The sequence below is a fragment of the Engystomops pustulosus genome, chromosome 1 (genome assembly GCF_040894005.1).
Source record: "Engystomops pustulosus chromosome 1, aEngPut4.maternal, whole genome shotgun sequence".
Taxonomy (NCBI): domain Eukaryota; kingdom Metazoa; phylum Chordata; class Amphibia; order Anura; family Leptodactylidae; genus Engystomops; species Engystomops pustulosus.
Window position 1 is genome coordinate 120245004 of NC_092411.1, and position 13618 is coordinate 120258621.

Consider the following 13618-nt stretch of genomic DNA (forward strand, 5'->3'; position numbering starts at 1 on the left):
TGTATGGATGCTACACAGAACCAGAGATATCAACCCTTAACCCCTTAACACTCCGCGCCATAGCTCTACGGCGCAGAGGTACAGGGAATGTATTAAGAGGGCTCACGGACTGAGCCCTCTTCATACAAGGGTGGGGGTTGTTGCATATTTCAACATATTGCAAAGTCGCCGGCGGCATTTAAAAGACGGAGGTGCGCCGCCATCTTTATTATGATCGTCGCTCCCCGAACGTCATCGTGGGGGTGGCGATCGGTTGCCATGGTAGCCCCGGGTCTTCGTTTGACCCGAGGCTACATGGGCTTCTGCAGATTCGTTAAAATGAGCCAGTGGCTCATTGTAATGAATGAGCTGCAAAAATGCCTTATATTGCAATACAGTAGTATTGCAGTATATGGTAGGAGCGATCTGACCATCTAGGGTTAATGTACCCTAGATGGTCTATGAAATAGTAAAAAAATTTAAAAAAAGTTTAAAAAATAAAATTTTTTTATAAAATATAAAAAATTCAAATCACCCCCCTTTCCCTAGAACTGATATAAAACATAATAAACAGTAAAAATCACAGACACATTAGGTATTGCGATGCCCGATCTATCAAAATAAAAAACTGTTACGGCCGGCGGTGACCTCCGAGACAGGAAATGGCACTCAAATGGCAGAAATGCGACTTTTAAACCTTTGTACATCACATTAAAAAAATGGAATAAAAAAATGATCAAAATGTCAGCAATGAAAACGTCGGCTCATTTTGCAAAAAATGATACCTCACACAGCTCCGTACCCCAAAGTATGAAAAAGTCATTAGCGTCAGAAGATGGCAACATTTTTTTTCTTTTTTGAAAATGTATTAAAACACAATAACACCTATATAAATTTGGTATCACCGCTATCGCACCGAACCAAAGAATAAAGCTGAGGTGATATTTGGAGCGCACAGTCAAAGTCGTAAAAACTGAGCCCACAAGAACGGGACGTTCGTTTTTTTTTAAATTTTTCCACATCTGGAATGTTTTTTCAGCTTCCCAGTACACGGCATGTTAAAATAAATAACATTACGGGAAAGTAAAATTTGTTACGCACAAAATAAGCCCTCACACAGCTCTGTACATGTAAAAATGAAAAAGTTATGGATTTTTGAAGGTGGAGAGCGAGAAATGAGCGAAAAAAACCTGCGTCCTTAAGGGGTTAAAGTTGTACTAAAAAAAACCAAAACAAAACATTTTTATGTACCGCTTTCTATTCCCAATTGTAACTTTAAAAGTGGATATTTCTGGTTCTCATATATTAAAGGGAAGACTCTCCTGTTTCATATGACTTCATTGTGTTTCTAGGTGCAAGGGTTCAGGAAATATAGGCAATTAAAGTGTGCGCCCCTCCAGCAAGTCAGCTGAAGGCAGAGTATAGAAAAAGCTGCAGAAGACTTTTACTTTAGAGAAGTACATCCACCCTCTGCATCTGTTGCTGAACCTGAGAAAGGGTGATGGAATAATGAGGAACATATTTATAACTTTTTTGGCATAAGTTACTATTATTTTTTTTTAAAAAACCTTTAATTGGAAAAATGACAAAAAAGCTTTTTTTCACATTTGTAAAAAATTTAATTAATAAAACTATTTGATCAAGTTTAACACCCACATAATATGAAAAAAAAAAAAAACGAATTAAAAAAAATTATAAAAAATTATGATATGTAACGCTTTAAAGAGATATCGTCATCTAAAAGAAGCGCATAGCAGAACGTCAAAAGTTGACCCGGACATTCAGGCACTAATGGCCATCAGTCACAAAGGGGGTTAACTAGCAGCAGTAAATCACCGGCCTAAGTGGTATACAGCACTCAACTGCTGAGGCCCGTGACTGTCTGCAGTCGACCCTTTCCGGCTAAAGAGAAAATAAGTGGAAGAGGCATTGGAAGAACAGGCAACAATATAAATAGATATATATATGTTTTTAGCAGAGTTTCTGCAGTGGGCACATTTCTAAAACACTGGGAAACCCATTTTCCTAAAACTTACTGTGGCAATTTTTTCTACAAATGACTTCATAGTTTTTGAAAAAACTTTTCTGTCCTGCAGGGAGAAAAATTAAATGTAAATTACTTATGTAAAAGGCAATTCAACATGAGACAAACACTTAACATTTACATGTACAGTGTATATAAAAACAGCTTGTTACACTTGCACTATTTTAAATATTTATTAGGCATTTTAATTCTAGTGTGTGAACTGCAGATTACAGTGTTATTTGCTCTGTCTGTCCGGCCCTCATACTTTTTACATAGGCCATAGCTGTTCAGTCTTTCAGAACCACTTTCCGAAGCCAAAAGCTAGTGTGGATCATAACGGGTGAGAAGATATGATGAAAAGCCGTTACTCTTTTTTTTTTCTCACTCCACTCCTGGTTTGGACATCAAAAACTGCATTGGAGAAACGGAACTTGTGAATGCAACCTTTTTAGGCAACGGGTGGAAGGGGGGGGGGTGTTCTCCGATTTTTAGAACTGTGATCTGCAGCAATTACCTGTATTACTCCAAGGGTTCACAGCATGGAAATTCTGTGAGAAAAGCCATGTAATGTACTGTGTGCTGAGCCTTGAGTGTCTGCACTAAAATTCTGGTGCAAATCCACATGTTACTCTGCTCACAGATTTTAGCTTTGAACCCGACATGCGTATGTATAGGAAAGGGTTATGCAAAATATCAAAGGTGTGTGGGCATCTTAACTACAGTTGTCACTCTAAGTGGCTTGTATCTAGACATACACAAAAACATGCTCTAATGTATGCAAAAAAGAAAAAAACAATCCTTACCAAGCGATCAATGTGAATGGACTGATGGAGGACTAAAAAGTTTACTCTAAACAATTGGATTTAGACAGCCAAACACTCATGTAGGGGGCTTCTTACAAAGCAGCATGGTGACGGCGTGTCCAGTGAAATCAGATGGTTTAATATGTATTGTCAGGGATTTCCTCAAGCAATGTCTTGGGCCTATGTGACCTGAAATTGCAACGTGCATAAAACCTAGAGCTAGAATGGCTACAATCTATCTCCTGCTTGCAAGTGAATCCTTCAGAATAAGATTAGAAATAAATCACATAGACTGCCTGGAGAATCCCAAGGGCATCCTTGTAGCAAACCAACAAATTATTCACTTGGCTGACTGAGATTTTTCTCCTTTTCCAGGACACAGACTTGGTTACAGAAAGGAAAAGCAACCACAACAAATAATAATTCTGAGTTTATCAATGGGCAGCCTGCAAATATTCTTTGAAGGGGTTAAAGGATATCGTATATAGATAAATCCTGAAGTGTTTTGGCATTTCATCTTTATAAAAATAAAAAGGGTTACAAGTTCTGATGCTTCTGGAAAATGTATGAATAGCAACCCCTGAAGCAGATAAAGAGGCAATACTGAGCATGTGTGTCCTCTGTATATTTACAAAGATGGACACTGAAAAGATGTTCAATACAAAAAGCAGCAGGTGCTATTCTTTTTTTTTCAATAAAACGAATCCTTTAATATCAGATCTACTCATATAAAACAGGTAAAAATGGGCATATAATTTTAATCCCATGAGGACGCCAGTCACTGCCCGACCCTGGGTTTTGCCTTACAGCTTCTTCAGGGCAACAAATTTATGGAGATATGACTTTCATGTCTTTGCAGGAAAAAATGTTTTAATATCTCCTATGCAAATATGCACCTTTCATTATGTACATGATGAATAATACCTCTTCTGGACATTGTGACCTGTAGTGTTGAACGGACACCAATCACAAAGAAACAGGTCAAGTCCTGCTTCGGCTCAAACACTCCCCCACCCCACCGCTATCGAAACCCCTGATCAGTGCAGGAGTTTCATCATTTGTGGGTGTAAATTTTTTAAACACTGCTGGTGGGGAAGTCACCAGCAGCTTTAAATTCTGGGGGCAACGCAGCAAGGCGCTGCCAGCAAGGCGCTGCCATTTTGAGGAGGTTCTTCACACCTCAATATCATTGGGAACAACAACCCTCCACCAAATGGTATCTCACAGCGCTGACGGAGTGATAGTGCTGGTATGTGCCCCATGTAAACCCTTTTTTTTTTCTTCTAAAAATACCTTTATTACTATATATACACTCGAGTATAAGCCTAGTATAAGCCCACAAAAAATGTGCTGAAAACCCAAACTCTGCTTATACTTAAGTAAAAAAATATAGGTTTTACCAAGTTTTTGTGGTAATATTAGGGGTCTCGGCTTATACTCGAGTATATAAAGAATTTACTTTTTTCCCGACATCAAGGGATACAAATGCACTTATAATATAACATCATAATATATCTTATAAATACATACAAAATATACAATCACAGTTCAATGCCAGATTAAATACATACTCTGAACGAACAGGTTCCTACTTTAAAAAAAAATTAGCTGCACCCTACCCCTTATTATCCACTTCAATACTTATCACCTTATACCACCTACCCAACCCACCCATGCCCCAACTAACCCTACGAACAAATAATCAAAGAGAAAAAAAAACCCATGTTTTAATTTGTAAAACAGTAATACACCAAACAAACCCCCATCTCTTGCAACAAGGCATGTGGTGGCACAGTGGCAACAGCAGAACAGTTACCACTCCAAGCCCCAAAGAGAAGCAGACACAAATAGCCTATTCATACCAGGTGGCACTATTCAAACACTATTCCGGAAAGGGATTGAAGCATTGTAATTCTTTGTAAATACAAATAAGTATTTAGTCTGGTCTAAAATTCCCTATTAACAATACTGTTTGCTTACATTGTCACTGCCACTGTTTTGGTGGGCATGTTGGTTCCTGCAAAAGATTAATGGTTATCCCCCTATTCATGTCATAACAATTTGATTGGTAGGGGTCCAACCACTGGGTCCTGTTCCTCCTAATTGATGGAGTAGTAGGTCAAGCATGTGTTCTGTAGCTCCATTTAAGGTCTATGAGAAGTGTCTGAGAGCTGAACACAGAGATTGGCCATCTTAAACACGTCCAAATATAATGAATAGAGCAATAGGATGCATGCATGACCTGCCACTCACTCAATTAGAAGGAAAAGAAATCCTGTTCTTGTGATCGGTGGGGGGTCAGAAAGCAAGGATAGCGGATAAAAATTCTATTTGGGTCAACCCTTTTAAGCATTTGTCTAGCTTCTTTGGGCCATTTCATAAAATTAGTTGACTGCATAACACTGAAAAAAATTTTTTTGTCACTTTAGTAAAGTTGCATGTTAAACACAAGCACACTAACCTTAGGCGTCCCGTGCCATAAGCAGTGCATTCCCACCCGAGCGCCATCATGTGTATGGATCATGTAAATTACAGCTTCTCTAATAGCCTCAATCATTTCCTGAAGAAAAAAAAAACAAAAATACAAGACTGTAAAGGGAAAACTAGAGGCAAAATCTACATGACCTGTGGGCAACTATGTAATCTAATCAAATGGAGAACATTTTTTATTTAAATCACCATTTAAAGGTTTCGTAGACCCCAAAAAAGAAATAATTTTATGCTGAATCCTAAGATTGAAAATCTACCGAGCTTATCACCAGTCCAGTGGGGGGTGGGGGGGTTCCAAGAGTCATCTTAGTAATTAGGTCACATCTTCCTCTTCACACTCCTCACTTCACAAATGTTTAAAAAGTGCAAGGAGTGAACTTTTTTTTGTCAGAGTTCCACGTTTATAACTTTTTTGTGACTGTTCTATAACCTTGCACATTTGAATTCTTCTACCAAGAATCCCAAAAGTCACAAATTTTGTCACAATATCAGTCCCCTCCTGGCATAATATTGTGAGTTTTGTGAGACTTTTACTTAAAAAGTCACAAATCCACTGCAACCATTAAAGGGGTTTTCCCACGAAGAAAAGTTAGGCCTTATCCACAGTATAGGGCCTCACTTGCTGATCAGTGGCGGTCTCAGTGATGAGATCGCTGAGCGCCGCGCTTGGCAATTTCCATCAGCTCCATAGAGATTAATGGAGCAAAATGGTCATGCGCGGCCATCTGCTCTATCAGACCCCTCAGCACTGAGACCCTACTGTTCAGCAAGTTAGGCCCTATCCCATAAAAAGAGCCTAACTTTTCTTTGTGGGAAAACCCTTTTAACATCTCTTATCATATTTTATCAAGACATCTAAGCACTATAGTTCATTTGAAACGCAGCAGAGCTCCCAAGACAGTCTAAACTGTTGCAAGGAGCATGCCTAATGATACAGCCACATCCTCCTTTCATGACCCTGGTGGCTATGTGAACTGCCCCCATGACTCAGCTGTTACATTGGTAATAAAACAGGTAGATTTTCTTGCTTTATTTTATACCCAACAGTGCTGAAAACTTTTGATTTTAGTTAATACCATCTACTTTCCGTTAAAGGGGATTTCCCATGAATACAAGTTAGGCCCTTTGCACAAGCCGTGCGCCCTAAAAGCAGTTTACCACCACATAATGGGCATCAAACTTTTGAAGAGCATTTCATCATTTTATTCATTATGAAAGTGTAATTTTTGGCCTAAATGAATGTTTGGTATTTTCCCCCAAAATTCGACAGTTTCTAAATCGCACTTGTATTTTGTTTTAACCCATGTGAAACACTTAAAGTGTTAATAGACTTAATAGAAGCTGTTTTACATACATTGAGGGGTGTAGTTTCTGTAGAAGGGTTTTACTATTATTTAGGCCTTTCAAAGTCACTTGAAAGCCTTGTTATGCCTTGAAATGGGAGTTTTGGCGATTTTCATGAAAATTAGAAAAATCTTACCTAAAAAGTTCTAAGCCTCATAACATCCTAGAAAAATGAGAGGATGCATAAAATGTCATCCCAACATAAATTAGACATTCCGGATATGTTAAACAACCCAAAAAGCTGGAAAGCAGCTTTTACTTTGAAAATAAAAATTTTCCGAAATTTTGCTAAATTTTCATTTTATTTCACAATGAACTGCAAAACTTGTTTCGAGAGGATAATCTCAAAATCACCTGGATATGTTAAAGCTTTCCAAAGTTGTAACCAATTATCATGACACATCTCAGATTCTAAAATAGAGTCTGGTTACTAAGCTGAAAACAAGCGTTGGAGATAAGGGGTTAGTAGCAAAAATTATCCTCAAAAATCAAACAAGATTAAAATGTTTAACCAAAAAGAAAAGAACTTAACAAATACCTTACGATTATTACTTACGTACCGATCTTACTTTAGAACTTGCATGAGTAAAGAAGTCCAGGAAAACTTTATGGACTAACGAATGCTTGATGACTGCCTCCCTGGGGAGAAAAATGTGCATAATGTAACATTTTCCTGACTGCAGCTCGCAGGTTAACTCCCACAGTGAAGGCAAACAAACTGATGAATATTAGATACAAAAGTCACACACACACTGTCATTTTTTAAAAGAAATTCATGTGTTAGTGCATAAAAAAAAATGAAATATATGATGCTGTGTAACATTTCTCCTGATGAATCAGACAGCGCAGTTATTACAATATATAGGTTTTTTTTTTTTACCTAAGTTTATCAGAGGAACTCCCCATTTATTCCATAGTGGATTTACCAGACACAGCAACTTTCTCTCATTCAAGACTCTCTGGCATGGATAATGTAGACTTTGAAGAGGCCATATTGCTCATCAAAGAGGCACATTAAAATAGGATCTCAATACAATAATCCTGAAAATCACTTTTGCCCTTTAGGCTGAAGTCCAGGACAGCTATTTAATAATACTTTAGTGGCACTGCACTTGAACTGCTCCACAGCCCATCCTCTTATGATAACTGACAGCTCCGAGGGATGACAATTCATTCATGCCCTCTATGTAGCACCCCACTCTGTAGTGCAATAATAAATTAAAGCCCGGCCGGTTCCTAAACTGTGCAATGGTAAGTATTAAAGGAAAATTGCAATTATTTCTGGAAAAGCTGAGCGTCATCTTGGAAACTGCAGGCGGCAAGTGCTAGAGGAGGAGAACTTGTACAGATTGATATAGTTTGTTAGCAAAAAATACAGTATAACTTGTAAGCTGCTGAAGAACATCACAATACACATCACAATACACACCTCAGCTGCTGAAGAACATCACAATACACACCTCAGCTGCTGAAGAACATCACAATACACACCTCAGCTGCTACAAAACCTCATAATACAAACTTCAGCTGTTGCAAAATATCATAATACACACTCAGCTGCCGCACAGCCTCATAGTGCACATATCATCTTAACAATATCTGTTCAGCAGGCCGATGCCTGCTGATACATGCTATATGGTGGAGAGGTGTGGTTTTCATTATACACTGGCAGATGATAAATTCCCTCCATATGTTAATCTGGACACAAACTTGTGAGCAATCCACATGTAATACATGCCAATACACAAAATTCATCCTTTTAGTAGCTTCTGCAAAACATCATAGAGCTGAAACATTGCTTTGCTGACCAATAAAACTATGAATTATTTTACAGCCCCCAAAATACAATCTCAGGTATATATAATCCCATAATACATTGCTTCTGCATCTAACAATCTGCTGTTCCCCATGTCTCTTTAGCCCCCACCATGGCAACAGAGTCTTATTGACATACAGTACAAAGATAGCTATAATGCTAGCCCTGAACTCTCACCTTCCATACATCGGCGCTCTCTCTTCACTGGCATCTGGCGTCTCCGCCCCATCACTTGTGAGGTCCCGCCCTCCCTTGGAAAGTTCCGCCCCTGCTTGTAAACTACGAAGCCCCTTGGATCCATGTTTAATATGGCTGTGCTGCACAGCAGTCCACTGTATCAGCGTCTCCATGCCGATACAGTTGATCATATGGAAGAGGTCAGGGCAAACCCTTAAATCCAGATCTGCTTAGGTGCATAGTGGCAGAACAGGGAGTGTATTCTTCGCTGCTCTGCCACAGCACAAACCCAAAAGTGCCTGGAGTTCCCCAGAAGCTCATTAGCTGCAGCAGTGCAGGAGCCATGTATTGACCTCCGCAGCTGTCACAGGAAGAAAGAGTAGTTGATGAACTTTGACAGCCTGCACACCCTGCGACCTCGATCGGTACGCTCCAGATTATATTGTAATGCAAATTCTTTGAAAAAGTAGAAAGGCATATTTGTACTGCAGGTGTGATGGGCTTTTTTTTTTTTTTTGCAACCTGTCTTTCGTGAAAATGAGGTCCCTGGTGACATGTTCCCTTTAATGAATAAGGACGGAAGTTATTTTTGAGCCCCCTTCTTCCCACATTGCTTTGAGTAAAGATTTGTTCAGCTGTAAGAGAAGGTTCTTGCTACTTATGGTATATTTTTAGCTGGGTAGAGTTACAGTGGGCAAGAGATACAGCAATCGTCATTTTAACATCAAATCAATAAAACGTGTTTATATCACACTCCTGTTATATAGGTGTATCTGGGAAGGTATAAGAATATATTTAAAGCAAATAATGAATCCAAGTACTCCAATATCTTTTGAAAAAAAGTTTTTATAATTTCTTTATAGCAGCTTCACACTCAAAATCTGTGTGACTTTTCGACTTTCGTCTTTCTCAAACACAAGTGCCACTTGTGCATGCACTGGAGTCAGACTCCAGTGCATGCATGTTCCATACTTACTGCGCCATAACCACATGACTGCTGCCTCTTCTGGATTCTTCCTTTTTCCAACAGCGGCACTTGTGTTTGTGAAAGACGAATGTTGAAAAACAGATTTTGAATGTCAAGCCGTAATAAAAACATCCCAAAAACTCTTGGATTCATTACTTGCTATACAATCAATTGTTCATAACATATAGGGGGTCCCTCTAGTTATCTCTGGTGTTGGGGATAAATCAGGTTAAGGAAAACCAACCATCAAGGATTTACCCAATAAGGTAGTTTCAGTGGGAGGTTCCTGTATTAAGTGGCAGCCCGATGCTTTTTGTTAGGAAACTTTTAGTGCCCCAGTAGACTCCACAGAAAATTTGTATATTGATAAAATAAAAAAAAGTTTCAAAAAAGCATTAGTAGGTAAATCTGTTATGGTAAGTTTTCTTTAAGATTAATATAATCTGACATATTTTCAGTGACAATATTGTGAAATTCATTATAATACTGTGCAAAACCATCCAAACTCATGGTAATTTACATGATAAGTGACAACTTACTTTTGTGCCAATGGTACAAGAATTTGCTTCATTTCATCCAATATAGATTCCTTCTTTTCTGGTTTGGCCTCCATGACCTGCTCTAAAGATGGATGCACAGCTGACTAGAAGAAATCAGAAAGAGCACATTAAAAATGCCAAGAGGGGTTCTACACGATTTTCTTTTATACATGACATGAATAATTACTATCCATTCGGCCAGAGCCTGACAACTGGCACTCCACTATAAGCTGTTTGAAGGGACTGCAGTTGTGGCCTATTCACTGATTACACTGTACAGTGGCCAAGCTTGGCATTGCAGCTCAGTCCCATTCATTCAACCAGTGGACAGGGTCAGGTTATTCAGAGACATTTTGCTTAAATTCTTAGAAGGAATCACAGGAAGAAGATCACTGGTATTGATGTTTAAGTGCTGCTTGGGTCCCAATTCACTTCTAGAAGGGTGTAATAGGCTTATTTAGGTGCTGAGTTGTGGTCCTTCAAGCAAGAGGTACCCAGCAATTGTGATGCAGATTCCTAGCACTGCTATTTAGCTTATTTATATGCTTCAGTCTAAATGACTGCAGAATCTAAGTTGACAACCATCTACCTGCTGCCAGCAGAATATGAACAACGAGTAAGGAGCTGGATTGAAATTGTGGAAAAAATGCATTCGTGGCATTTTTTGGCGAGCGGTTTCTACACCTGAGTGAAGTTGGCCCCCCCACCTTGTTCAAATCAAACAAAATTGGTGTCAAAAGTTTGTGCTACGTTTGTGCAGCAAAAATTTTCGTTTGTGCCGCTATCGTTTTTAAGATTTTAATGAAAGTTTCCAGAGGTCATCAGAGGTCAACCAGCCCCCCCACATTGCCCAAACCAAACAAAACTGGTGCCAATCAATTCTGCTACGTTTGTGCTGGTTTGTGCTGGTTTGTGCTGCTCAAATTTTTGTTTGTGCTGCTTTTGTTTTGAATATGTGAACAAAAAATGAAAGTTCAAAAGTTCAAGTAGCCCCCCCACATTAACCGAATCGAACAAAACTGGTGTCAAACGTTAGTGCTACGTTTGTGCAGCAAAAATTTTCGTTTGTGCCGCTATCATTTTTAATATATTCATACTTTTTTCCAGAGGTCATCAGAGTTCATTTCTTCCAAAGTACAATGTGTTTGCTAGCTCCCCCTGGTGATCAAACTAGGGAAGTGTCACTAGGTTTGTTTTTTACCAGTTCATCCTAAACACCTTTAACCTATGTAAACACCTGAACATACCTTGAAAATGATGGCGGCACAAATGAAATTTTTTGCTGCACAAACCAGCACAAACGTAGCACTAACGTTTCAAGCCAGTTTTGTTTGATTCGGTTAATGTGGGGGGGCTAGTTGAACTTTTGAACTTTAATTTTTTGTTCATTTATTCAAAACAAAAGCAGCACAAACAAAAAATTGAGCAGCACAAACCAGCACAAACATAGCAGAATTGTTCGGCACCAGTTTGGTTTGGTTTGGGCAATGTGGGGGGGCTGGTTGACCTCTGATGACCTCTGGAAACTTTCATGAATATCTTAAAAACGATAGCGGCACAAACGAAAATTTCTGCTGCACAAACCAGCACAAACGTAGCACAAACGTTTGACACCAATTTTGCTTGATTTGGACGAGGTGGGGGGGCCAACTTCACTCAGGTGGTTTCTACAGCTTTCACAGTGCACTCCAAATTACACTTCTCCTTTATTTGGTACGGATGTTCTCAAAACAAACAAACAAAAAAAGCAAAACAAAAACATACACACCTTGGTTTACACAAGAGGCTTTAAAAACAAAAAGACACTTGCATACTCCCCTTCCAGCACTGCCCGATGCTCCCTGCGGCTCCTCTTACAATCAGCTTGTCATCTGTAACCTGCGCACACTACACCTCTACACTATGATGCGACGGTGTCACTGCTGCGGACTTCATAGTGTGCGCTGGCAAGTAGAGCACATGGACGTGTCTCTGCCTGCTTTCTAACAGATGAAGAACTGAATGTAAAAGGATCTGCAGCGCCGGAAAGCGAGGAAGTTTATTTTTTTTGTACACCCACTGGCTGCAGGGCCATTCAACAATCATGGGTGGCTCGCTGCAGGGAATTTCTTTACTACGGAGGCCCACCATAGGTTTAAGCTCGAGTCAATAAGTTTTCCCAGTTATTTGTGGCAAAATTAGGGGCCTCGGCTTATAGTCGAGTTTATACAGTATTTTAATACATAAAAATGTTCTACATTTTGCCATCTTCTGACGCTTATTAACTTTTTCTTTGGGGTAGACTTGTGCAAGTGACATTTTTTGCAATATGAGGCAATGTTTTCATTGCTACAATTATAGGGACTAAGAATTTTTGATCATTTTTTAGAAAATGTTTTGTGTTGCAAAATGGCAAAACAGTGGCATTTTGGAGATTTGGGCAGCATTTTTTGTTATGGGGTTCAATGCGGGAAATTACAATTTTTATATTTTGATAGATTGGGACGGTTTATGATTGTTTATTTTTATCAGTTCTTAGGAAAGGGCAGTTATTTGAACGTTTAGCTTAATTTTTTTTTTTAACCATTTTTTAAACAGTGATGACAAACCTTTTAGGGACCGGAGTGCCGAAACTACAAGCAAAAGACACATATCTTTTACAAAGTGCCAAATGCCGATTTAAAGGAAACCTACCACCAGAACAAACGTAGCACAAACGTTTGACACCAATTTTGCTTGATTTGGACGAGGTGGGGGGGCCAACTTCACTCAGGTGGTTTCTACAGCTTTCACAGTGCACTCCAAATTACACTTCTCCTTTATTTGGTACGGATGTTCTCAAAACAAACAAACAAAAAAAGCAAAACAAAAACATACACACCTTGGTTTACACAAGAGGCTTTAAAAACAAAAAGACACTTGCATACTCCCCTTCCAGCACTGCCCGATGCTCCCTGCGGCTCCTCTTACAATCAGCTTGTCATCTGTAACCTGCGCACACTACACCTCTACACTATGATGCGACAATTTTTATATTTTGATAGATTGGGACGGTTTATGATTGTTTATTTTTATCAGTTCTTAGGAAAGGGCAGTTATTTGAACGTTTAGCTTAATTTTTTTTTTTAACCATTTTTTAAACAGTGATGACAAACCTTTTAGGGACCGGAGTGACGAAACTACAAGCAAAAGACACATATCTTTTACAAAGTGCCAAATGCCGATTTAAAGGAAACCTACCACTTGTAGTGGCAGGTTTCCGATGGAAATACCGGGCACCAGCTCAGGGTGAGCTGGTGCCGGAGCTTATTTTAGTTAGTGTTTTAAACCGCGGTATCGCGGTTTAAAACACTTTTTAAACGTTATAGCCAGCGCAGGCAGGTACGCGCTCGGCGCTTACCGTGCACGCGGCTCTCATTCACTTCCTATGTAGCCGCGTGCACGGTAAGCGCCGAGCGCGTACCTCCCTGCGCCGGCTATAACATTTAAAAAGTGTTT

At 39.3% G+C, this 13618-nt stretch overlaps 1 protein-coding gene across 3 annotated transcripts in view; it reads right to left on the reverse strand.

Moving 5' to 3' along the window:
• Positions 1-13618, reverse strand: part of PUM3 (pumilio RNA binding family member 3) — a 48229-nt gene that overhangs the window by 12659 nt on the left and 21952 nt on the right. For all 3 annotated transcript variants that reach the window (XM_072151679.1, XM_072151697.1, XM_072151689.1), the window contains 4 exons: positions 10142-10245; positions 7203-7281; positions 5270-5368; positions 2016-2069 (listed from right to left, as the gene is read on the reverse strand). In XM_072151679.1, coding sequence (XP_072007780.1) covers positions 2016-2069; positions 5270-5368; positions 7203-7281; positions 10142-10245 — 336 coding nt within the window. The remainder of the gene's footprint in view (positions 1-2015; positions 2070-5269; positions 5369-7202; positions 7282-10141; positions 10246-13618) is intronic.